The sequence below is a fragment of the Choloepus didactylus genome, chromosome 20 (assembly GCF_015220235.1).
Source record: "Choloepus didactylus isolate mChoDid1 chromosome 20, mChoDid1.pri, whole genome shotgun sequence".
Taxonomy (NCBI): Eukaryota; Metazoa; Chordata; class Mammalia; order Pilosa; family Megalonychidae; genus Choloepus; species Choloepus didactylus.
The window spans coordinates 18935758-18961213 of NC_051326.1; the positions used below are offsets into that span (position 1 = coordinate 18935758).

Below are 25456 nucleotides of genomic sequence, written 5' to 3' on the forward strand. Positions count from 1 at the left end.
GGAAGGGAGGTGGCTTTTTTCTTGGGGTCTCTCAACGCTTCCAGCACTTTGTGAGGTTGGGAGAGATCAGATGATGTCACCAATTGCCACCCTGAGAATTAGCCTGATCTCGTGAGAATGTGTTGCACTGCTCTGTGGGACGTGTGCCCCTCTGGGCCTGGAGGACTGGGGGTGCGGTAGCCCACCTGCTGACCAGTGCTGTGGCTGGGGAATGGCACTAAGCCAGCCATCTCACCACTTTGCTTGGCTGTCTGCTTAGTACCTTAGTGGGCTTGGGCCATTATGAATTTTGCTTTCTTGGAGCCACACAGGGCCCCAGTGGTGGGTGGTATCTGTCCTTGAAAGTCTGAATGTCACGTGGTATTTTCTAACCTTTGTGGGCCCCCCTGTTTTTCCACTTCTGCCCTGTGTTGTGCATCCAGGTTGGGCGTATTTCCTTGTTGAAAGGTGCTCATCTTCCTTGGGGAAGATACAGCACTCCTCCTGCCTTTTCCCTTGGCTTTTTGGAGAGGACCAAGGAAATCAAGAGGAGGAGGGAGGCTGATTGGTGTCTCCCCTCACATTGCCTGAGACTCTGTTCTGAGACCCAGTGGAATTGTTTAGGGATTGGGTTTTCCTTCTGATCCCTCATTCTTACACTTCAAGTGGGCTCTGGGTAAGTGCTGCTAGGGCCAAGGGATATTCTCTCTTCATGGAGCTCCAGGAGGCCCCTAGATTTCATCTTCTGCACCTTCCTGGAACCTGAGGGGCTGCCCTTTCTGACCAAATCCCTGGCAGAGGTTTATCTGGGTATTTGAAGAGCTCATATCCTTTCTGAGATGATTTCTTCATCTATAAAATAGGTCAGGAGATCTATGACCTACTTCACAAGGTTTTTGTGAAGCATAGTACTGATAGCTACTGTTCACAAAGTGCTTAATGTGGGCCAAGTACTTAATTCTCACCAAAATCTCAGGCGGTTAATCAAAAGTGGTTAAAATGGGAAATGTTATGTTGTGTATGTGTTAACACAATAAAAATGAAAAAAAGAAATCTAATGAGGTCTAGGTACTATTATTTTCCCATTTTACAGGTGCAGAACCTGAGGCTCAGAAAGCTTAGTTTGTGGCCATACAATTTGTAAGTGGCCAGAACTGGAATTGAACCCAAGTCCCTGATTTGGAGTCTAGGTGAACATCCTCTATTTTGCAGAAAATACCTTGTGCTCTGCTTGGCCTGTAGTAGAGCCTCAGTAAAGTTAGTTGAATCCCTATTAATGGATTTCAGTGATGCTGATGGAGTCTATAGAGGTTGCCAGTGTCTGATTGGGGTGGAGTATTTAGTGCCCTAGGGAAGGAAGCTGAGAGAGTGAGCCCCAGTCTGGCTCCTCACAGAGGTGGTCAAGCCAGAGAGTAGCTCCTACAGGTCCTGATGCACGGCCTGCTTCACCCCCTTTTCATCAGCACCGTCCTCCTTCCTGCAGGGTGATGTGAGCAGAGACCAGGAATGCCTTATGTGGATCGGCAGAACCGAATCTGTGGGTTTCTGGACATCGAGGAGAATGAGAACAGTGGCAGGTTTCTGCGGAGGTACTTCATTCTGGACACCCAGGCCAACTGCCTGCTGTGGTACATGGACAACCCCCAGGTGAGAGGCAAAGTGGGAAGGCAGCAGGGTGGCTGGGCTCCCATCACTGCCTGGGAGGAGGTCACACGGGATGAGCATGCGGGGCTTCATCACCCACGAACAGCACGTACCTGCTGGTCCGTGAGGAGGGAACCACCCCACCACACACAAATGCATGCACAAAGAAAACCATCCCAGATCTTAACGTGGGGAGAAAGAAGCTCATCTCTCCTGACTGTGAGGATCTGCTATCTTTTCTTGCATTCAGGAATTTAACACTTGCAAGAGTCAGGCAGAGGCCAGGCAGGCTGGATCCAGGCTCCAAGGAACAGCTTGCTTCCTCTCACGTGTCTGGTTAGGGCTGTGGCCTGACAGCCACTCCTGCTCTTCCAGTCTGGGGCCCCACCCCAGCCGAGAATGTGACCTGGTTCCCTGAACTGGACACATCTTTCCCCTCCAGAATCAGAGTCATAGACTCCTGGGTTGGAGGTGACCTTGGAAGTCGCCCAGTTTTGTTTCCTCCTGCTGCAGATGAGAAAACTGAGTCTCAGACACTGGAATTGGCTTAGGCAAGGAAATAACCAGAATTAGATGACTTGCTTAGTATTTTGCGGAGATGTGGCACAAAGGAGGTAGGCTACCTAAGTTTTATTGCCACATCTGGGAGTACCTACAGGTACCACTGGTCTGGGAAAAAGTTGCTCTGCCCCTGATTTGGGGCCTCCAGTCTTTGTTGTGGCCCTGTGAGTGCTGTGGCTCTCACTTTCCCACTGCCCTGGAGCAGTTGGTAGAATGAGACCCAAGGGTCTTGTGTGGCCTTGAACAGAGGATCATGGGTTGTGGCATGCTGGGGTGGAGACGGGCTGGGGCCTGGGATCTGGCTCTGGTCCAGAGGGGATGAGGAAAGTCAGAGTTTTGGGGGATGGATTTGTGCTTTAAGATGTGGCTGTGGGAAGAGATTCATGTGAGTCTCTAGGTCGTTTTCCAGGATCGATTCTCTAGAAGCCTTTTGTATTTGTCCTCTGGATTTGATAGTCAAGAGGAAAATCTATACATATAGAAAGCATACTCAGAAAGTCAGCTGCTGCTAATCACCTTCTCCAGGAAGGACTTAATCCTAAATAGAACTATGCACCAGGTATTCCTGCCTTGTTTTTCATCCCACATCCTTGATGAACCTTTTTCCTGGTTACTTTCATTTGAATTGCTGAGTATTCAAAATGAATCCTACGTGTGGATATATGTATACCCTTGAGTTAGTTTGGAACTCTTGTCCCTTACAAAGTTTTGGTCTTGGGTTTGCTTTTGGGCCCTGCTGTATCATTTTCCCTGTCTTTGCTGTCCCTGGGCACCCACACCTGGGTCAAGTTAGGTTTCACCCACGTTCCTGAGGGAGTTTCCATTGTGGAAGGAAGTTGCATTTAAGGTACTTCTTTCCCACTGTTGGAGAAGCTTGGAATTAAGTCTTTATTTTCAGTAGACTTGGCTTCTGGCTTGCCAGGGATGAGCCCTAGGTGACTTACGCTTTCTGGGTCTTACTATACCTGCATTAGTTAGGATTGTCTAGGGAAACAGAACCAACAAGAGATATCTGTAAATATAAGATTTTATCAAAGTGTGTCATGCAGCTGCAGGGATGTATGAGTCCAAATTCTGTAGGGCAGGATGCACGAGTCCAAATTCTGTAGGACAGGCAGCAAACTGTCAACTCTGATGAAAGTGTTCGACGAACTCCTCAGGAAATGCTTTGCTGGCTAGCAGCAGAAGAAGTAAAGGTCCTCTCTGTCTCGCTCCCTTAAAAGTCTTCAACTGATTGGCTTAAATCCAGCTGATTGAATTCTCTCATTGTGGAAGACACTCCCTTCATTGATGTCATCAGTCACAGCTGCAGCCATTTGATGATTTAATAAACCAGTCTTCTGGTTTATTAAACTGCCACAGATGTCCTTGCAGTAATGGTTAGACCAGTGCCTGCTTGACCAGACACCCGGACACCATCACCTGGCCAAGTTGACACATGAACCTAACCATCACAATCCCTTCTTCTTCCCCTTTGTGTACCTTCTCCCACTCACCTGCCACGGTAGTGCAGTTAGTGTAAGTGGTTTTTGTTTCTCTTCATCTGCTTAGCTCCATGTTTCCCTCCTAGGACTGTTCTTAACCCAAATTTACTTGCTTAGGGAATCCTGCCTAGCTGTTGCCAGTTGCCTCCCCTGAGAGTTGTAACCTCTATACCTTGGTCACAGGCTGAGAGTTTTGCTGTCAGTGACAGATCATCCAGGACCACAGTGACACCATCTGCCAGGTTTCAAATGTTGCCAACTATCAGGATTTCCCATGCTTCAACCTGCCTTCTGATTTGGCTGTCCCTTGGTTCCAAAACTCGCAGTAACCTAGGATGCCATGCGTTGGGCTGCTTTACTGGGCTCTCTGGGGTCAACTTTGCAGCAGGTCCCACTCCACCCAGGGAAGTTTCCTTTTTTTCCCTGCCAACTGAGCTCTCAGGATGCTCTTTGTGCTAGAGCCGTCTTTGAGTTTGAATTACCAAATACTACTTATGGCCTCTACTGGAGAGTCTTTACATTTTCCTAGGAAGCAATAGATTTCAGCTGGCTTGGCATATGCCTAAAAAGGGAGATTCCTGATTCTCGATGTGACATAGCAATAGTTGAGAACATTTATTTCTTCAGTTGTTGGATTAGCTCTTCTTGGTAAACACAGTGGCCAAGCAACACTCCAGATTTGAGAATGGCTATTTTGGTTAAGATGTAAAATGCCATTAGCTAACATTTATTATTATGTGCCAAGCACTGTTCTGACAATTTCATTGGATTTTTGTTTTATTCTGACAGCAACCCTAATTGGTAGATATTACTGTCCTCCTGAGGAAGGTGAGACAGAGAGGAGAAGAAACTTGTCCATGATTACATAATTTAGAAAAATGGCCGAGTCTCGATTCAAGCTCAGGTAGTCTAATTCCAGGCCCCTGCTGTTATGACTGATAATCAGAGAGTCACTTTAGCATTGCCTGGGAGGAAGGGAAGCCTTAAAAGGTAATCTCTAATTAAGAAAGAGAAGTCAGAGGACTGCTGGAATTGGGAGGTGCTAGAGGACAGGGAGTTCATCTGTTTTAGCTCTTTATCCATAGTGTCCAGCATTTGATGAATGTGTTTCACTGAATGAATGAATGAACACAAGAGCAAACTAAAGAGAGACAGGTAAAGGGGACTGTCAGAAGGGGGGCCTTGAGGAAATGCAGAGTGCCTGGGAATGGGGACAGGCCCTAAAGTAGAATGGAGTTCTGCAGAGTGGAGCACAGAGCAGAGGGCTAGGAGTCAGAAGATGGATCAGAGGTGATCTCCAGGAGCAAAGTGGGGGGTTGGGTCTGTTCCTGTGAAGAGAGGCAATGGGAGCTGTGTTTGGTCACTGGACATCTTACTTTTATAGAGAAAAGAAGGCATCTGATATAGTATCTTAGTTATGTAGTAGGCATTGATAAGCCAGGCACTATCTGAACACAGGTCTCTGATCTTTGCCTTATAATTGGTGTGTGTACAGTGTGTCTTTACCACTGCTGCTACAGTGAGTGGTTACATATTCCAGCCATTGTTTGAAATGCTTTACATGTATTATCTCATTAAATGCTCTCAATAACCCTGGGACATAGGGACTGTTATTACTCTCATAGGACAGGTTAGGAAAAGAAGGCACAAAGAAGCTCTGTAACTTTGTTCAAGGTTGCATGGGAGGTAAGTACAGAGCTGGCGCCGGAGCCTTTCATCTGCTTCCTTCCTCCTGCTGCTGTTTGTGCTTGGCCCTGTGCAGGGTCCTATAGAGGATGTGGAAGGTGAATTCAGTGAGGTCTTTGCCTCAAAGAAGCTTCTGGTTTAGTTGGGAGAGATGAAAGCAACACACATAAAACTATAGTGTCAGTAATTCCAGTCCATCGTTAAGCTGAGTGGCTCAGATGCCAATATTTTTGTGGAAGAAGGGGGTTGGGATTTTTTCCTGCCTCTGCCCATAAGAGGAAGGTGTAGGTGCAGAGCCTCATATGGAAAGTTGTCAGGCTTGGGAGATTAGAGACCAGGGTTGCAGTCCTGGCTCTGCCACTGATTTGTTTTACATCTTGTATAAGTCATTCATCATCTCTGGGCCAGGGGCACTCTTAGTGATCTTTAACATTACTTTTAGCTCTTTGTTTCTTGAAGAGCTGAGAACAAAGAGAGATTCTGGAGCTCAGCAGCATTATTTAATGCTGAACATGTCCTGTGTGCCAGACACCAGTCTAGATGCCAAGGCTACAACAGTGGATGTGACAAAGTTTTTGCTTCCACTGTGGGTAGGGAGATAGATGATTAAATAAATTACAGTAGGGGAGAGTTGTGAGGTGCCCCTTCCTGGAAGAGGCGGCACTAGATTGGGATCTTGGAGGATAGGTGGGAGTAGAATAAAGAGCTTCCTTTGGGTTTGGAAGCATTTTCTTTTACAGTGTGTCATTTGGTTGTTACACCCGCCTGCCATAAGCCGAGAGGACAGGGAAGGGGAAGGAATTCCAAGGGAGGGAAACAGAAGTGCTGATGGGGGCAGAGGCAGGATCCAGAAGGGAAGGTAAACTGTCCTCGTTAGAGGATTGTACAAAGTGGGTTCTCAGAAGGAGATGCCAAAACGAGGATGAAGACCCTGGGATTTGTGGGCCAGTGCTTTATTGAGGAAATGTTCCTGTGGAGACTAGTAAGATCTGGGAGGCAGGACGGGGAAGGGAAGGGACCAAGGGAGGGTGTGGACTCAGGCAGAAGCCATGTGCAGCCTGGGCTTTACCTGATCCCATGGGGCAGCTTTGAAGTGAGTTATGCCTTGGAGCTCTCCCAAGAGAGCTGGGCTTTCTTCTTCCCGTGATGGACAGTCTCTGGTCAGTCCACATCTACAGATGTAGACAGAACAGCTCTGTTAATCTGAAGGCAGGCCCTGAAGCAGAGCTGCGGCTGCCGGCCATTGAAAACACATCAAAATAGCATGAAAGAGATCTCAGGGGACCTGGGAGGGCAGTGCCAGGGTCTGCCACCTGGGCATACAGTGGTGGGACCAGAACACAGTGTGGATTGGGTACAGCTTTGAATCAGTGGGGTAAGAAGTAGGGAATCAGCCCAGGAAATGGGGACGCTAAGCTGATATAGCATGAAACCCATTAGCTTAAAAGAGTTCCTAATCTAGTGGTCATGGGAGCACAACATTGTGAATCTAATTAATTATATATCTGAATGTGGTTAAAAGAGGAAATTTTAGGTATTATATATGTTACTAGAATAAAAAAAAATAATAATAAAAAAGACAACCATGAGATAGTACAACACAAACAGTGAACCCTAATGTAAACTATAGACTATATTTAATAGTACAATTATATTCTCTCATCAATTATAACAAAGGTACCCCAATAAAGCAAAATGTTAATAATGGGTGGGAATATGGGAACTTTGGTATTTTCTGCATGATTTTTCTGTAAACTTACAGCTTCTCTAATAAAAAAATAATTAAAAAATTTTTAAAAGTTACTACAAATGGAAAATCTCAATATTATTGATTATGCTCACTAATTTGCTAATGCAATTCAAAATCAAAGTGACAACAATATCAAAGAAACAATTCTTGAATAGAAACAAACATTGACTGGATTTTCCTTAAAAACACTATGATATTATGGCACTAGCACTTGTTTTTTAATTTAATGTTGGTCCCCATCATGACAGAGGAGATGAAATTCCTTAATTAGGGCAGCTCTGCTTTATTACAGTGACCCACAGAGTAACATACTATTTTTCAGTTGCACTGCGATACTTACTACATACTACCTTTCTAATACCCACTTTGCTAAGCAATTTAAAGAACAAATTATTTGGCTTTGAACAAAATACAAACAGAAACATGGGAACAATGAGATTATTGTTCTTGTTAAATTTACTCTGTAAAATTAATTTTCTATTTTTTGCAAAAAAAAATACTTAGGTATTTTTACTCTCCAAAGGTCACAGTGTGAATTATGGATCATCATAATATCCAAAAAGATTGATTGTGCCTTTCCTGGTAATTTGGGGGTCCCAATGGCTAGAAGCAATTTGTTCCATTGATAGTGGCAGAGTCTTAGCAGTGTTGACAAGAGAATAAATATTTGGCTGAATTTTAGTAAAAAGAATACAGAAACATGATAGAAAATTGTATGTTAATATAATGTATAGTGGACAGTAGTATTGTCTTAAAGGCTAAGTGAAAATTGATTTCAAAAAAATTACATTTCTGCAAAAGAAAATTCCCTTAGCTAAATTTGGCTGAAATCCAACAATATTTTAGATTCTTGCATGATATGTTTTAATTTGTCAGAATACCAACAGTCAGGTAAACTTACTTTAAAAAATAAGCAATTCACACATCTGGTACAAAATTCAAAATGTAGCAAAGCATCTATAATGACAAGTGTCTCCCACCCACTCCTGTCCTGCACCCTTATCTCACGCCCACCCCCACCCCCACCCTGGGACAACCAGTATGCCAAATTCATGGATATCAGAGATGTTGTTTGTATATACAGCATCTTGATAACTTTCAGATCTTTAGAAGTTGTTTGAGCAAAGAGTTTTCAATTCATGAATTTTGTGTAATTGATACATTAACTATCCACACTGACACACAGTTTCATGGATTAAGTAGCATGGCTGACTTGCTTTTGTCCTTATTGCATTAGAGGAAGAGTGCAGAATCCTTTTGGGAAAAATTCCAAAAGAAAATTTCAAATGGCCGGTAACTTTCACCAAATGCAAATTCTGCCAAGGGAAAATTATTAAAGGTTTTAAAATTAAAATTATATGTGGACTTCTTGGGAGTTTCCATAAAATATTATAAGTACAATTCTGTTTTATGTAGTAATCTTGTTTTTTAAACAAATTTTGTGTTTGTAACAGGATGTACTTTTTCTACATTAAACATTAAGAATCACTTGGGACAATAGTACTTGATAGTTAGCACTACTCAGTGTTAAAGTCCAAGCAGCTAAAGAAATAGAAACTGTGACACTTAACAGAGATTTTCAGGACAATCTGATGAATCCATTCACTAAGGAAACATCCACTTTTTTATCCTCATTGTCCTCACCTGTAAAATAGGGAAAATAAGATTATCTTTATCTCTGACATAGTTATTGTGAAAATTAAATAAAATTCTATATGCAAAAATGCTTTGAAAAACTAATATGCCACAGTGATGTTATTTGTTAAGAAAGTTTGTTCTGGCAGTGACATCAGGATGCACTGGGAGGTGGAAGGAGACCTTGGGTTGGAGATGCCGACTAGGAATTGGGCTTCCTGAGATGTTTAGGCTGGTAGTGTGGTGGGAATGGAGAGGAAGGGACAGAGTCAAAGGCCATTATGAAGGAAGAAAATGACAGGCTTGGTGACCATCTGAAGGGGTGAAGTGGCATTGTCAGAGGTTTAGTACCTGGTTGCCTGGGAGGGAATGCGGGCCGCTGATGGAGACGAGAAAGTTGGGAGGGGAACCCGGTAATTGGTGGAGGAGAAGCAAATTGGAGGAGGCTGAACTGAGGGAAGGAGTGAGGGACTTGGCTTATGAGTGTGAGGTTTTAGAACCTTTCAGATGGCCAATACTTGGTAGGTTGTTGGCGTCTTGGGACCTGAAAGTATCCAGAGGATTATCTAGAGCCCAGGCTTTGATTGTGACTTTAGGGTTAGAAGAAGGGTAATAAAGGGAGCTGGGGAGGTGGTGCCCAAGAGACTTACACACCGTGGAGCTCATCCTGGCTAAAGAAGGTGCTGGCATATGTTAATAAGAAATAGTATATCCAGATAACAGATTTAGCCAACTCTGCAGTTTATGTTTGGAATTGGCTTCTTATGAAGGGGAAGATTATTATTAGAACTGGAGAATGGGGAGAGTAGCCATGGGCATTTCACGTTTCCTTCCTCAGAAGGTGGAGCTAGCAGGTGGAGGAGGGAAGATGAGTGTGACCCTCAAGCAGCAGGTGGAGCCCCTGCCCGTGCCACCTGATGCCTGGGAATAGTTTGGTTACTTTCCTCCTGGTTACTCTCTCATGCCAGGATGAGGGTTTTGGAAGGTGGGGAAGAGGGAGTTAGGTCCCTTCCCTCCACCCCCCCACTCTCCCTAGGCAATTCCTTTTCTGTGAGACTGTGTCTGGCCTTGGCTTTTGCTGTTTGAGCTGTGGTTTCAGCTCATGGGCAGACATGTTAGCTTCTGCCCTGCTGTGGGATTTCCTCCTCTCCCTTACTGGTTAACTAGCACAAGCTGGCTTTGACTGCCTGCTCTGTTCCTGGCTATTAACTAGTCATCCCGGAGTGATAGAAGGGAAGGTAGGAAGGCACCAATATCTCTCCTTCCTCTTTCCCACTCTGCATCCCTGGTCATTTGGGTTTGGCACCAAAGAGCCAGTTTGACTAGTTCCTGCCCTGCCCAGCTTGGCCAAATCTATATGGTCCTGCTGGTCCTGCTCCCGTGTTTACCTTTCATTGATAATCAACTCTTAGATAATGCACAGGTCCTTGCACATTTAAAGGATTGCCTCATGAGAGGTGGCATGATATGAAGGAAAGTGCATGGGATTTGGAAGTCAGGAAGGGTGGCTTCCAATACTGCTGGGTCTGACTGCTTACTACCTGTGCGACCCACTCAATCCCTGGTTTCTTCATCTTGAAACGGGATTGTTAGGGTTAAGTGACAGTGTGTGATGTTACCTAGCAGCATGCCTGGTGCATATTAGACTCTAAATACATGTCAGTTTCTTTCTTTCTTTCTCAAGTTATGCTTTGCCAAGGCATTGGATTAATAGTTGGGAGTTGTGAACTCTATCTTCATTTGGCTCCTTGGGGAAGTCATTTCCCTGAATTGAGCCTCAGAGGACTAATGTGAACAGCCAGGCTGCAACAGAACCCCTGAAATGCCCTTGAATGCTGACATTCTGTGAACTTGGGAATCTTTGGTCAGGTCTTCTGGTCATCTGAATATGCACCTTGAAGATGGGAAAGGGAGTAGAAGATACACAGGGAAGTTTTTCTACTTTAACAAGAAATAGTGCTGCTTTAGAAAAAGGCTTGACATGGGGTACATGGGAGGTGTGTCACATCTGTTTGTGGGTCTCAGTTCCCTCCTGAATGGTGAGAAGAATAAACCTTATACTGTTTGCTTTTTGAAGTCCTTGGTGGAAAAAGAATGTTTGAGCAAAAAGCAAAGTGAAAAGCAAGGTGGTGTCAGTGTTTTCATAAGCATGTCAGTCATTTAAGAAGAGCCTGCTATGTGCTGTAGGTTGCTCCAGCAAATTTGGAAGCCCAAAAAGTGTACAGGTTGCTTCTGACGTAAAGATGTCCTCACCCACAACTTGCTGTCAGTGTTGCATGGCACAGAAATCTCCTTTCCCTCCTCCCTACCCACAGCCTTCCTTTTCCTCCTCTTCATTTCCTGCTGGTGCAGCAACCAGGGGTCACTCTGTCTGCTGCTGACTGGGCATGGCCCTTTCTCACCCAAGCTGCTGTGTCTGCAGTGCAGCGTCAGCAGGACCAGCCAGAGTCCACGGCAGTGGTCCTCAAACCTGGCAGCACTGTGGAATCACCCGTGATGGTGCCTGGGCCCTATCCCAGATCAGTTACAACTGTAGATGAAGCATGGGTGATTCACATATGCATCCCTTCCATAACTTTAGTCTCATCAACCTTTGCCTCCATTTCCTATCTTTGACCCTTCTTGTCCCTTTTCCAGCCCATTCTTCCATCTCCCTCCTCCCAAGTCGATTCCCTTTTGGTTGGTTTTCAGTCCTTGCATGCCCCCTCCTCCCCAGGGCCTTTGCCTCGGGCCATGGGAACTGCCAGCCAAAGTGGCCTGTGATTCTGGAACTAGAGAGAGAGAGACACCTGTTCTTAGCATCCATGTTTGAACTTTGAAAATGTCTGCCCAGAGAAACATTGTTTTCCAATGGCGGATAGAAGTTGTACTGTTCTTGCACTGCTCTGTGAGCTTAGCAGGCTTTTTTTTTTTTTTTTTTAATTTTTTAATCATCATTTTATTGAGATATATTCACATACCACGCAGTCATACAAAACAAATTGTACTTTCGATTGTTTACAGTACCATTATATAGTTGTACATTCATCACCTAAATCAATCCCTGACACCTTCATTAGCACACACACAAAAATAACAAGAATAATAATTAGAGTGAAAAAGAGCAATTGAAGTAAAAAAGAACACTAGGTACCTTTGTCTGTTTGTTTGCTTCCCCTACTTTTCTACACATCGACCCATAAACTAGACAAAGTGGAGTTTGGTCCTTATGGCATTCCCAATCCCACTGTCACCCCTCATAAGCTACATTTTTATACAACTGTCTTCGAGATTCATGGGTTCTGGGTTGTAGTTTAATAGTTTCAGGTATCCACCACCAGCTACCCCAATTCTTTAGAACCTAAAAAAGGTTGTCTAAAGTGTGCGTAAGAGTGCCCACCAGAGTGATCTCTCGGCTCGTTTTGGAATCTCTCTGCCACTGAAGCTTATTTCATTTCCTTTCACATCCCCCTTTTGGTCAAGAAGATGTTCTCCATCCCACGATGCCGGGTCTACATTCCTCCCCGGGAGTCATATTCCACGTTGTCAGGGAGATTCACTTCCCTGGGTGTCTGATCCCACGTAGGGGGGAGGGCAGTGATTTCACCTTTCAAGTTGGCTTAGCCAGAGAGAGAGGGCCACATCTGAGCAACAAAGAGGCATTCAGGAGGAGACTCTTAGGCACAAATACAGGGAGGCCTAGCCTCTCCTTTGCAGCAACCGTCTTCCCAAGGGTAAAACTTATGGTAGAGGGCTCAACCCATCAAACCACCAGTCCCCTATGTCTGTGGTCATGTTAGCAACCATGGAGGTGGGGTAGGCGAATACCCCTGCATTCTCCACAGGCTCCTCAAGGGGGCACTACATCGTTTTTTTTTTTTTTTTTTTTTTCCTTGTTTGTCTTTTTTCTTTTTTTCTTTTTTTTAACTTTCCCTTCTTTTTTCAAATCAACTGTATGAAAAAAAAAGTTAAAAAGAAAACAAACATACAATAAAAGAACATTTCAAAGAGACCATAGCAAGGGAGTAAGAACAAGACAACTAACCTAAGATAACTGCTTAACTTCCAACATGTTCCTACTTTACCCCAAGAAAGTTACATACTATAGCAACATTTCAGTGAACTTGTTCCTACTACATCCATCAGAAATTAACAGACCATAGTCATTTCTGGGCATCCCCAGAACGTTAAATAGCTTATCTGTTCTTCTTGGATTATTGTTCCCCCTTCCTTAATTGCTCTCTACTGCTAGTTCCCCTACATTCTACATTATAAACCATTTGTTTTACATTTTTCAAAGTTCACATTAGTGGTAGCATATAATATTTCTCTTTTTGTGCCTGGCTTATTTCGCTCAGCATTATGTCTTCAAGGTTCATCCATGTTGTCATATGTTTCACCAGATCGTTCCTTCTTACTGCCGCGTAGTATTCCATCGTGTGTATATACCACATTTTATTTATCCACTCATCTGTTGATGGACATTTGGGTTGTTTCCATCTCTTGGCAATTGTGAATAATGCTGCTATGAACATTGGCGTGCAGATATCTGTTCGTGTCACTGCTTTCCGATCTTCCGGGTATATCCCGAGAAGTGCAATCGCTGGATCGAATGGTAGCTCTATCTCTAGTTTTCTAAGGAACTGCCAGACTGACTTCCAGAGTGGCTGAACCATTATACAGTCCCACCAACAATGAATAAGAGTTCCAATTTCTCCACATCCCCTCCAGCATTTGTAGTTTCCTGTTTGTTTAATGGCAGCCATTCTAACCGGTGTTAGATGGTATCTCATTGTGGTCTTAATTTGCATCTCTCTAATAGCTAGTGAAGCTGAACATTTTTTCATGTGTTTCTTGGCCATTTGTATTTCCTCTTCAGAGAACTGTCTTTTCATATCTTTTGCCCATTTTATAATTGGGCTGTCTGTACTATTGTCATTGAGTTGTAGGATTTCTTTGTATATGCAAGATATCAGTCTTTTGTCAGATACATGGTTTCCAAAAATTTTTTCCCATTGAGTTGGCTGCCTCTTTACCTTTTTGAGAAATTCCTTTGAGGTGCAGAAACTTCTAAGCTTGAGGAGTTCCCATTTATCTATTTTCTCTTTTGTTGCTTGTGCTTTGGGTGTAAAGTCTAGGAAGTGGCCTCCTAATACAAGGTCTTGAAGATGTTTTCCTACATTATCTTCTAGGAGTTTAATGGTACTTTCTTTTATATTGAGATCTTTGGTCCATTTTGAGTTAATTTTTGTGTAGGGGGTGAGGTAGGGGTCCTCTTTCATTCTTTTGGATATGGATATCCAACTCTCCCAGCCCCATTTGTTGAAAAGACCATTATGGCTCAGTTCGGTGACTTTGGGGGCCTTATCAAAGATCAGTCGGCCATAGATCTGAGGGTCTATCTCTGAATTCTCAATTCGATTCCATTGATCTATATGTCTATCTTTGTGCCAGTACCATGCTGTTTTGGCAACTGTGGCTTTATAATAAGCTTCAAAGTCAGGGAGTGTAAGTCCTCCCACTTCGTTTTTCTTTTTTAAAGTGTCTTTAGCAATTCGAGGCATCTTCCCTTTCCAAATAAATTTGATAACTAGCTTTTCCAAGTCTGCAAAGTAGGTTGTTGGAATTTTGATTGGGATTGCATTGAATCTGTAGATGAGTTTGGGTAGAATTGACATCTTAATGACATTTAGCCTTCCTATCCATGAACATGGAATATTTTTCCATCTTTTAAGGTCCCCTTCTATTTCTTTTAGTAGAGTTATGTAGTTTTCTTTGTATAGGTCTTTTACATCTTTGGTTAAGTTTATTCCTAGGTACTTGATTTTTTTAGTTGCTATTGAAAATGGTATCTTTTTCTTGAGTGTCTCTTCAGTTTGTTCATTTCTAGCATATAGAAACATTACTGACTTATGTGCATTAATCTTGTATCCCGCTACTTTGCTAAATTTGTTTATTAGCTCTAGTAGGTGTATCGTTGATTTCTCAGGGTTTTCTAGATATAAGATCATATCATCTGCAAACAATGACAGTTTTACTTCTTCTTTTCCAATTTGGATGCCTTTTATTTCTTTGTCTTGCCGGATTGCCCTGGCTAGCACTTCCAGCACAATGTTGAATAACAGTGGTGACAGCGGGCATCCTTGTCTTGTTCCTGATCTTAGAGGGAAGGCTTTCAGTCTCTCACCATTGAGTACTATGCTGGCTGTGGGTTTTTCATATATGCTCTTTATCATGTTGAGGAAGTTTCCTTCAATTCCTACCTTTTGAAGTGTTTTTATCAAAAACGGATGTTGGATTTTGTCAAATGCTTTTTCAGCATCTATTGAGATGATCAATTGATTTTTCCCTTTCGAGTTTTTAATGTGTTGTAATACATTGATTGTTTTTCTTATGTTGAACCATCCCTGCATGCCTGGAATGAACCCCACTTGGTCATGGTGTATGATTTTTTTAATGTGTCTTTGGATTCGATTTGCAAGTATTTTGTTGAGGATTTTTGCATCTATATTCATTAGGGAGATTGGCCGGTAGTTTTCCTTTTTTGTAGCATCTTTGCCTGGTTTTGGTATTAGATTGATGTTAGCTTCATAAAATGAGTTAGGTAGTGTTCCATTTTTTTCAATGTTTTGAAAGAGTTTGAGTAAGATTGGTGTCAGTTCTTTCTGGAAAGTTTGGTAGAAATCCCCTGTGAAGCCATCTGGCCCTGGGCATTTATTTGTGGGAAGATTTTTGATGACTGATTGGATCTCTTTGCTTGTGATGGGTTGGTTGAGGTCTTCTATTTCTTCTCTGGTCAGTCTAGGTTGTTCATATGTTTCCAGGAAATTGTCCATTTCTTCTACATTATCCAGTTTGTTGCCATACAGTTGTTCATAATATCCTCTTATAATTTTTTTAATTTCTTCAGGATCTGCAGTTATGTCACCTTTTTCATTCATTATTTTGTTTATATGGGTCTTCTCTCTTTTTGATTTTGTCAGTCTAGCTAGGGGCTTGTCAATCTTGTTGATCTTCTCAAAGAACCAACTTTTGGTGATATTTATCCTTTCTATTGTTTTTTTGTTCTCTATGTCATTTATTTCTGCTTTAATCCTTGTTATTTCTTTTCTTGTACTTGGTTTAGGATTGGTTTGCTGTTCATTTTCTAGCTTCTTCAGTTGATCCATTAGTTCTTTGATTTTGGCTCTTTCTTCCTTTTTAAGATATGCGTTTAGTGCTATAAATTTCCCCCTTAGCACTGCTTTTGCTGCATCCCATAGGTTTTGGTATGTTGTGTTCTCATTTTCATTCGTCTCTATATATTTAGCAATTTCTCTTGCTATTTCTTCTTTAACCCACTGATTGTTTAGGAGTGTGTTGTTTAACCTCCAGGTATTTGTGAATTTTCTAAGTCTCTGATGGTTATTGACTTCTAATTGTATTCCATTGTGGTCAGAGAATGTGCTTTGAATAATTTCAATCTTTTTAAATTTATTGAGGCTTGTTTTATGTCCCAGCATATGATCTATTCTGGAGAAAGTTCCGTGAGCACTAGAAAAGTATGTGTATCCTGGTGATTTGGGATGTAATGTCCTGTAGATGTCTGTTAAATCTAATTCATTTATCAGATTGTTTAGGTTTTCAATTTCCTTATTGGTCTTCTGTCTGGTTGATCTATCTATAGGAGAGAGTGATGTGTTGAAGTCTCCCACAATTATTGTGGAAACATCAATTGCTTCCTTTAGTTTTGCCAATGTTTCTCTCATGTATTTTGTGGCACCTTGATTGGGTGCATAGACATTTATGATTGTTATTTCTTCTTGCTGAATTGCCCCTTTTATTAGTATGTAGTGGCCTTCTTTGTCTCTCAAAACATCCCTGCATTTGAAGTCTATTTTATCTGAGATTAATATTGCTACACCTGCTTTCTTTTGGCTGTAGCTTGCATGAAATATTTTTTTCCATCCTTTCACTTTCAGTTTCTTTGTGTCCCTGTGTCTAAGATGAGTCTCTTGTATGCAACATATTGATGGTTCATTTTTTTTGATCCATTCTGCGAATCTATATCTTTTAATTGGGGAGTTTAATCCATTTACATTCAACGTTAAAACCGTGAAGGCATTTCTTGAATCGGCCATCTTATCCTTTGGATTATGTTTGCCATATTTTTCCCTCTCTCTATTAATATCCTTTATTGTACCCATACCGAATCTCTTTAGTACTGAACCTTTCTCCAAGTCTCTCTGTCCTGTCTTTGTTTCTCTGTCTGTAGGGCTCCCTTTAGTATCTCCAGTAGGGCAGGTCTCTTGTTAGCAAATTCTCTCAGCATTTCTTTGTCTGTGAAAAATTTAAGCTCTCCCTCAAATTTGAAGGAGAGCTTTGCTGGATAAAGTATTCTTGGCTGGAAATTCCTCTCACTCAGAATTTTAAATATATCGTGCCATTGCCTTCTCGCCTCCATGGTGGCTGCTGAGTAGTCACTACTTAGTCTTATGCTGTTTCCTTTGTATGTGGTGAATTGCTTTTCTCTTGCTGCTTTCAGAACTTGCTCCTTCTCTTCTATGTTTGACAGTGTGATCAGTATATGTCTCGGAGTGGGTTTTTTTGGATTTATTCTATTTGGAGTTCGCTGAGCATTTATGATTTGTGTATTTATGTTGTTTAGAAGATTTGGGAAGTTTTCCCCAACAATTTCTTTGAATACTCTTCCTAGACCTTTACCCTTTTCTTCCCCTTCTGGGACACCAATGAGTCTTATATTCGGACGTTTCATATTATCTATCATATCCCTGAGGTCCATTTCGAGTTTTTCAATTTTTTTTCCCCATTCTTTCTTTTATGTTTTCATTTTCCATTCTGTCATCTTCCAGGTCACTGATTCGTTGTTCAACTTCCTCTAGTCTTGTACTATGAGTGTCCAGAATCTTTTTAATTTGGTCAACAGTTTCTTTAATTTCCATAAGATCATCCATTTTTTTATTTAGTCTTGCAATGTCTTCTTTATGCTCTTCTAGGGTCTTCTTGATTTCCTTCATATCCCGTACTAGGGTCTCATTGTTCATCTTTAGTTCTTTGAGTAGCTGCTCTAGGTGTGTCTCTTCTGGTCTTTTGATTTGGGTGCTTGGGCTTGGGTTATCCATATCGTCTGGTTTTCTCATATGCTTTATAATTTTCTGTTGTTTTTGGCCTCGTGGCATTTGCTGACCTTGATAGGGTTCTTTTAGGGTTTGTAGACCAGTTGAAGTCCTTATCTCTAATTTATCAGATCTACAGCTTCGTGGAGTACACTTTCTCTAACTAACCAGCAGGTGGCATCCACGAGCCACCCGTTCTCCACAAGCCAGATCTCCCCTGCTTAGCCTTTTTGGTGAGTGGGGGAGTGAGTCTTGTGGGGCCCAATTGGTGTCCCAAGCTTGCGTGTGTAGTTGGTGTTGCCTGCCCTGTATGTGGGGCGTATTTCTGGGCAGTCGGGGAGGGGGGGTGGCCCTAACAATCAAATCTCCCTGATGATCCTAGAGTTTTAAAGCTACTGCAATAGTCTAATCCTTCAGTTCAGTCCTGCCACAGTTTGTCTCTGCCACTGACCCACAAGTCTTTGGTATTGGCGTATGGCTCCTGAGACTTGCAAGTGGGCCCCTCTTCCAGGCTGTGCACCCCGGGTCCTCTGTTGAGGGATGACTGTGCTATGTCGCAGGTGAGTGCCGTCCCCCCAGGGCAGTTCTGGGCTGCTGGGCTGTGTTGGGTGGCTCCCAGTCTGCTCAAATGATGGCTGAATGGGGCTCTGTTAATTCACACTGCTCCCCCTTCCCAGCTCTGGGACATTCAGCTGAGGTTGCAGGGTAGGCTAATGTCCACGCCCAGTTTTGTGGTGTGTGCCTGTTATTTGAAGCACTTCCGTCACACTGGGTTGTCTGGGGCAGCTCTGGGCTATGGGGCTGGCGATGGGCAGGAGTGTTTCCTGTCCACCAGGATGGTGGCTGTGAGCGGACACCCCCCTTTTCTTGGGAAGTTGTGTTGTTTAGTGAATTTTCTCAGCCACTGGATTATTGCCTTTTGTCTCAGAGCTCTCTTAGTTCTGCTCTTGACTTGACGTGCCCAAATTTCAATTCTTTGAAGCTTTCTGTATTGAGCTTCTTAGAGTAATTGTTTTAGAAAAAGCAAAAAGGATTTAAAAAAAAAAAAAAAAACAAAAAACAAAAAAAAAAAAAACGGCCCTCCTCAGAGATCTAATGGGTTATTGAAATGCTAATAGACAAAGCAACCAGGGCCATTAAGGAAAGGTGCCCAGGGCAGAGAGATCAGCCTTGCTTCGGGATTTGCAAATGCGCCTCAAGGCCTGATCTCCGCCCTTCCACTTTCTGTGTTCACCAGAACTCCAAAAATCCTCTGCTTTTATTTTGGAGTTTTTCGTGTTGTTTTTTTTCTATGCCTGTCTCCTCTCTGCTGGGCTGGCTGCTCTCAGAGTCTCTGGTGTCTGGCCTCAGTCTATCTATGGTTGGAGTTTGAATCAGTAGAATGAGTTTCCGGTAAGAGCAGCCACTGCAATTCTCCCTTCTCCTTCCTGGAGCTGACAGCCCCTCCTCCCCCGGGACTGAGCCTGGCAGGGAGGGGCGCGGGTCCCCTGGCCGCAAAAACTTACAGATTTCGCTGATCTCAGCAGTTCCACGTTTTCATGAGTGTTGTATGAAGTATGCCCAAAGACAGATTGCTCTGTGGTGTCCAGTCCACGCAGTTCCTGGCTTTTTACCTACTTTCCTGGAGGAGTAACTAAAACATACAGCTCACCAGTCTGCCATCTTGCCCCGCCTCCTTAGCAGGCTTTTATAGGCTGGTTTGGGAACTTAACCGCCATGCAAAACTTCTCAATAAAAAAAATTGAAGAGTCCAATGTGTAAAGCAATATGATTCTGTTCATGTCCTCAATGTTCTTAAAATCTCGTTGGAGAGAAGAGACTTAAAATCCACGAAAATACCCTCCAGTACAGAATTGAGGGTAGAGTTTGTTATGTTGACCAGTCATTCTCAAACGTGGGCATTTTTAGGGATTACTTGGGAGCATTTTAAAAATAGACCTCCTTTGACCCTATTCCACTTGATTCTGATTCAGTGTTTTGGGGTGAAGCTTGAACCTGGGCTTTTTAAAACAAGATATCCAGAAGATTCTGATGTGCCCCAAAGTTGGACAAGGATCGGTGTCCATGGATTCAAAGAGAGGGAGGTCAGTGTGGGCTGAAGGAGGGTCCTGAGGTTGTCCTTATCCTGGAGGAGACAGTGCCATGGGCCAGGGGAAGCAGCTCGGCCTGGGCAGCCTCTCCCCAGGCTCTGTTCCTTGGGGCTCCTGCCCTGACACCTGGCATGCTGACACATTCTTCCTTGATCAGGAAGTGTCTGCCTGGGGCTGCCAGTGTGCCATCTTAGCAGCGAGCTGTCACCATTAATCTTCCAGGTCCAGTAATTAGAGTATTAGAGTGGACACTGAGCTGTCACTTCAGATCAAGCCTCAGCGATTCTGTGGCTGTTTCCTCTTGTGTCATCCATTTCCCTCTGGGTGGGGAGGAAGATGGTGGGGAAATTGCATTTTCAGATGATAGTCATATTTTCCCGGCTTCTCCTGGTGGGAAGAGGTGCGTATTAGCTTAGGTGCTGACTCTGGGTGGCCTGTACTTTGGGGGATGAGGATCCCGCACACACCCCTGGGGTAACTGGGCCTGGAGAACTGCTGTTGTATTTTTTCTCTCTGAACAGAGAGAGCTGAAAGGAAGGCAGGGAATTGAGGGTGGAACAGGCCCGGAGAGGTGGAGGGGATGAAGTAGTTGAAATCTGATCCACTCATATCTGTCATGCTGCTGGGTTCATGTCAGAATAGTTCCCCAAAGTCCACTGCCTCACTCATAATTCAAGATAGAGCTCTTGAGGCCTCAGGTCTATGGTTTGGGGGGAAGGGAGTGAGTTGTGCAAGACCAGCCCTGAGATGTGGCATTTGCATCTTGTAATTAATATTGTGGGAGGGGTACAAGAACTACTTACTATATGCTAGGCTCTTCCTCCATATTTTCATGTAATTCTCACAACACTCTACGAAATAGGGCTTATTATCCTTGTTTTATAGGTAAGGAACTTTGTCTCATGGTGTGATTAATATCACAGATGGAATTCCAATGGGTCAAGCTTTTTACATGACACTGTGAGGCTTCCAGAGCATTGGTAGGGAAGTCGGGAGACCTGAGCTTCAGTTCAGGCTCTGCCACCAAGTTTGTGACTTTGGGCGAATGCTCTGTCTTTCCTCAATTGGAAAACAAGGGGAATGGGGCCAGATGCTCAGTCTCTGGGAGAGGCCTGGGGCCCGTGGCTACGATCGGTGGACCTGGGCCTGCTTTTGGCAGTCTGAGTGTTTGCCCGCAGTGATTGGCCTTCTCCTAGGGCAGTGTCCTTTTCTCACTTGCTCTCTGGGAGGCTGTAGCTCCTTTTTGGACTCTGATTTAGAAGGTTATCAGACATCTCTCTACCCAGTAGAGGTTTCCTGAAAACAAAAGCTGTCACCATGGAGTTGAAAAAAATGTGTAAATCAAATGATCTATATTTGAAATGCTAATCTGGCTACTCAAAGGCAGCTCTTTATACTCCTGGCCTCATTTGCAAATGGAGGGAGATGGAGTATATGTTATTTCTTTGCCTGTCACTCTTAAGATTCTAGGTTGCTGAGAATCCTTTTATTGTATATTACTCCTTCAGTTTTTTGTGAATTGGAAATTTCACACATTGATTTTCTTCAAGTGATTTATATTAATTTAGATAATTGGGGTTCTTTCCTACCATCTGGGAAATTTTTTAAGGGGGACTTTCTGGAATGACAGGTCATTGAGACACATTGCTACCAATAAGAGATTTCACTGTTAGTCCTTCAGGAAATTTACTAAATTCCCATTATCCAGGATTCACCTGTTTATTGTTTTGAGATAACTGCAGGTAAGGGGTCTCCAAAGGTTATTCTTTGACGTTTACAGCAACAACTGAGAAGGGTGCCAGGAGCTCTGGACAGATTCTCAAGTTCATGGGGGAGTGAATGTTCCAGGTTATCAATTAGAAACTCCAAGGCTGTGATTTCTAAACTTGGCCATTACTTTGGTCTGTTTGCCTTCCTGTGTCTTCATTGCTTCATCTTTGACAATGGGAAAATTGGTAAGCCAAAGAGGTTATGCCGAGGCAGAGAGCATTGCCAGTCACAACGCCTGTGAGTTTCTTGCAGTTTTAATAATATTGGGCATTTCATTAATGTTGTATAGTGTACAGGCATCATTTCATTTGATACTTGTTTCAGTTAGTCCTGTGAGGTAGGCTGCACAGATATATTTCTTATTTCTGTATTGTGTGAATTTATAACCTATCTGTTCTGAAAAGAATGTGAAGTGGCATAAAACAGGGCAAAGTCAAAGAGGAGATGAGAGTAATCAGGGCAGAAATAAAATAGCCAACCCTTGTTGAGTGTCTCGTATGTACCAGGAATGATTCTAAGTGCTCTTAAATGTTTTAACTCATCCCTACAACTGCCTTCTGAGGTAGGGACAGTTATTAGCCCTTTGTTTACCGAAGGAGAAACCGAGGCTCAGAGTGGCTAACACTCCACAGAGTTAAGTGGTGGAGCTCACAGTTTTTTTTTAATGCAATTTTATTGAGATATATTCACACACCAAATAATGCATCCGAAGTATACAATCGGTGGCACACAGTATCATCATATAGCTGTGCATTCATCGCTACAATCAATTTTCGAGCATTTTCATTACTCCAAAATAAAGAAAAAAATATTAAAAAAAGAAACATAAAAAAGAAATAAAAAAGAACACCCAAACTATCCCTTACCCCTTCTCCACCCTTATTATTTATATATATATTTTTTGTCATTATTTTATTACTCATCTGCCTATACTCTGGTTAAAGGGAGTGTCAGTCACCAGGTTTTCACTATCATACGGTCACATGATAAAAATATAGTTACAAAATTATCATCAAGAATCAATTTTACTGGATTACTGTTCAATAGATTTAGGTATTTCCTTCTAGCTATTCCAATACACTAGAAACTAAAAAGGAATGTCTATATAATGCATAAGAATAACCTCCAGATTGACTTCTCGACTCAATTAGGGAGCTCACACTTGTAACTGCTATACTAAAATACCTCTCTATAATAAATAGGGGTAATGTTAATGTGCCAGTATGCATGTCCTAAAATCTCATGGCAGGAACTATTATCACCATTTTACAGATGAGGAAAGTGAGCCAAGGAATGGTTGGGTTGCTCAAGTTGCAAAGCCAGCATGTGGCACAAACAGAACTAGAATCTTGGTCTTCTGTCTCTTAGTGCTATTTCCACTACTTCACATAACATTCCTTCTTAAAAAGAAAAATTTATGTTTTTCAGAACCTGGCAATTGGGGCAGGAGCAGTTGGATCTTTGCAGCTGACCTACATTTCGAAGGTAATGTTAGCCTGGAGCTTTGGGAATTCACTGTTCTCTAGTGTCAGATCCTTTGGGCATTAGCTTTTGGGAATGTTGCATCTGGACAAGAAAGGGCTCCCTTTTCCTCAGATATTGCTGGTAGTAGCTTTGCTGCTGACAAAGGGGATGAGTGGGAGGGTGGGGGGTGTGTAGTGATGGATAGCAAGCTCTTGGAGGGTGAGCCTACAGACTCTTACTCGTTAGGCACATCAGTTAGTAAGTAGTGCTCCCAGCTTCTTCAGAGGAGGTATAGGTGGTGATTGGGCTGGGGGTTAGGAGTGGGATAGAACCTTTTTTCTCATTGTAACAAAAAGGAAAACAAAAGGAAAAAAAAAAAAACAAAACTGTCAAAGGGCAGATTTAAACAAGAGCAGCTCAGAAACAGTGGGAGCTTCACTAGAATTTTTTCAGTCACCTGGATGGGATAACTGCAGAGGGAAGGCAAAGAATACCCCAAGAAGGCACTTGCATGTGCCAGGAAAACATTCAGCAACCAGAGAGCTGCTGAAGAATCTGGCGGTCAGGCTGCCAGGCCATCATCTCATCCGGTTCCCACAGAGGGGGCAAGGGCGGCCCCTCCTCAGTGCTGGGTGCTGGTGAGGAGTCTAGTAAATGACGCCTGCCTGGAGCTGCTGAAATCAGCTTCTTCAAGTGACCCCTCCCTGGAGCAGGCACCAGCACTGACCTTGTAATGCAGCAGTGATTAAAAAAAAAAAAGGCCAGGGGATTTAGAGCCGCCCCAGAAAGAGGAACTCTTTGTACAGCGAGGAGAGCCAGGTGGCGCCCAGCCAGCCCCGAGGTTCTGGAAGTCCCGCTCTCCCCACGGACCTCTCACTTCAGTCCTCTTGGGCGCCCCTGCCTCTCGGTTTACCCTTTCCCACCCTCAGGAGATTGAGGCCTGGGGGAACCCTGAGCTGAGTGGCTGCTGACTCCTTCTCAGCAGCGTGGGGAGTGCTTGTGTTCAGCCCCCCATCTCGGCTGGTCAGGAGGTGAGTCAGGAGGTGGCCCAGGGGTGCCTGGGAGGAGAGGCCACCCCAGGCAGGCCCAGCCGAGTACAAGGGCAGAAGCTTCAGGGCAGTGTCTGAGCAGATTAGAGAGAGGAGATAATGGCCTCAGGGGAAGGGGGGAGGGCCTTGGAAAGTACAGCTTTGCTAGCTCAGCTGCGGGCAATTTGTACATGCCTTGTGGTGAGAGATGTGGCTCTCACGCTGGGCCAGGGGCCAGCAGCCAGCGGCCTGGGCCTGGCCTCCTTCCCCTCTCCTGCTCGGAGGTGCTGGGAGCTCTTTAGGTCTTTGCTCCATGAGGTTCAGCGAAAGAGCATTGAGAGAAGGGGGAGCAGAGAACCTTATTATTAATGGAAACTGAAAACCTCTCCTTTCTGAGAGGGTTGGGGAATTTTCTATTTATTTATTTATTTTATTTTTTGGTGAGGGAAGTGTGAATACAATCCCCTGCTGAATCATGTTTTATAAATGCAGCTCAGATGAGGGTTTTTAGAATTCTCCACTTTGGAGACCTTGTTTTAGAAGGGATGGACCTGCCTTTTAGCCCATCAGAGGAGAGGCAGCCCTGGGTGGGTGTGCAAAACCCACAGCTGCCACTGGGTCAGGTTACACAGAGCTGAGAGGCTTTAAATCCTGACGGACCCAATGCCAGAAAGCAGGGGTTTTCCCAGAAAAACATTTAGCTGTGGTACTGGTATCAAATTTGGCATTCCAGGTTATTTCAGAGGAAAACTGCTGCTTTCTTGTTAACCCGTGGGTACCCCTCAAGGAGTAAAGCATTTAACCAGTGTCAGGCAGCTTGGATTGCTGTAGTTCTATGGGCTTTCTCTTCAGGGGTTCCCTTCTGTAGCTGTCTCCCGAAAGCTCCTGTTGGAAAGATTGGGAATGGCACCTTGACCCGATGTCATCCAGGGCATTGATGGCAGCAGAACCAGTCCTTGGACAAACCAGAAAATAATTGAAGCTGGCCTTTGGCACCACCCACCCTCCCGCTTTGCCTGAGGGCCTCTCTCTTCCACTCTAGCTATTTCTATACATCCAACCCCACTGTCCTGCTCCCAGCTTGTGTCCCATTTTGTCAGGGCCTCACCCGCAGTTAGCTATCATGAAAAACTTCCTAGCAATGTGTTCTTAATTTTTTGGGAGCCTTTTGAGAATCTGATGAAATGTGTGGACTCATTTTCCAGGTAAATGTATACATGTGTACACACCCCTGATTTTGCCTGTAGTTTCAGGGAGCACATTGACCCTC

At 43.5% G+C, this 25456-nt stretch overlaps 1 protein-coding gene across 1 annotated transcript in view; it reads left to right on the forward strand.

Annotated features, from left to right (window-relative positions):
- PLEKHA2 (pleckstrin homology domain containing A2) overlaps positions 1-25456 on the forward strand; it is a 70285-nt gene that overhangs the window by 10660 nt on the left and 34169 nt on the right. The window contains exons 3-4 of the mRNA XM_037812505.1: positions 1463-1626; positions 23123-23179. Of these exons, the coding sequence (XP_037668433.1) occupies positions 1486-1626; positions 23123-23179 (198 nt within the window). The 5' untranslated portion in view covers positions 1463-1485. The remainder of the gene's footprint in view (positions 1-1462; positions 1627-23122; positions 23180-25456) is intronic.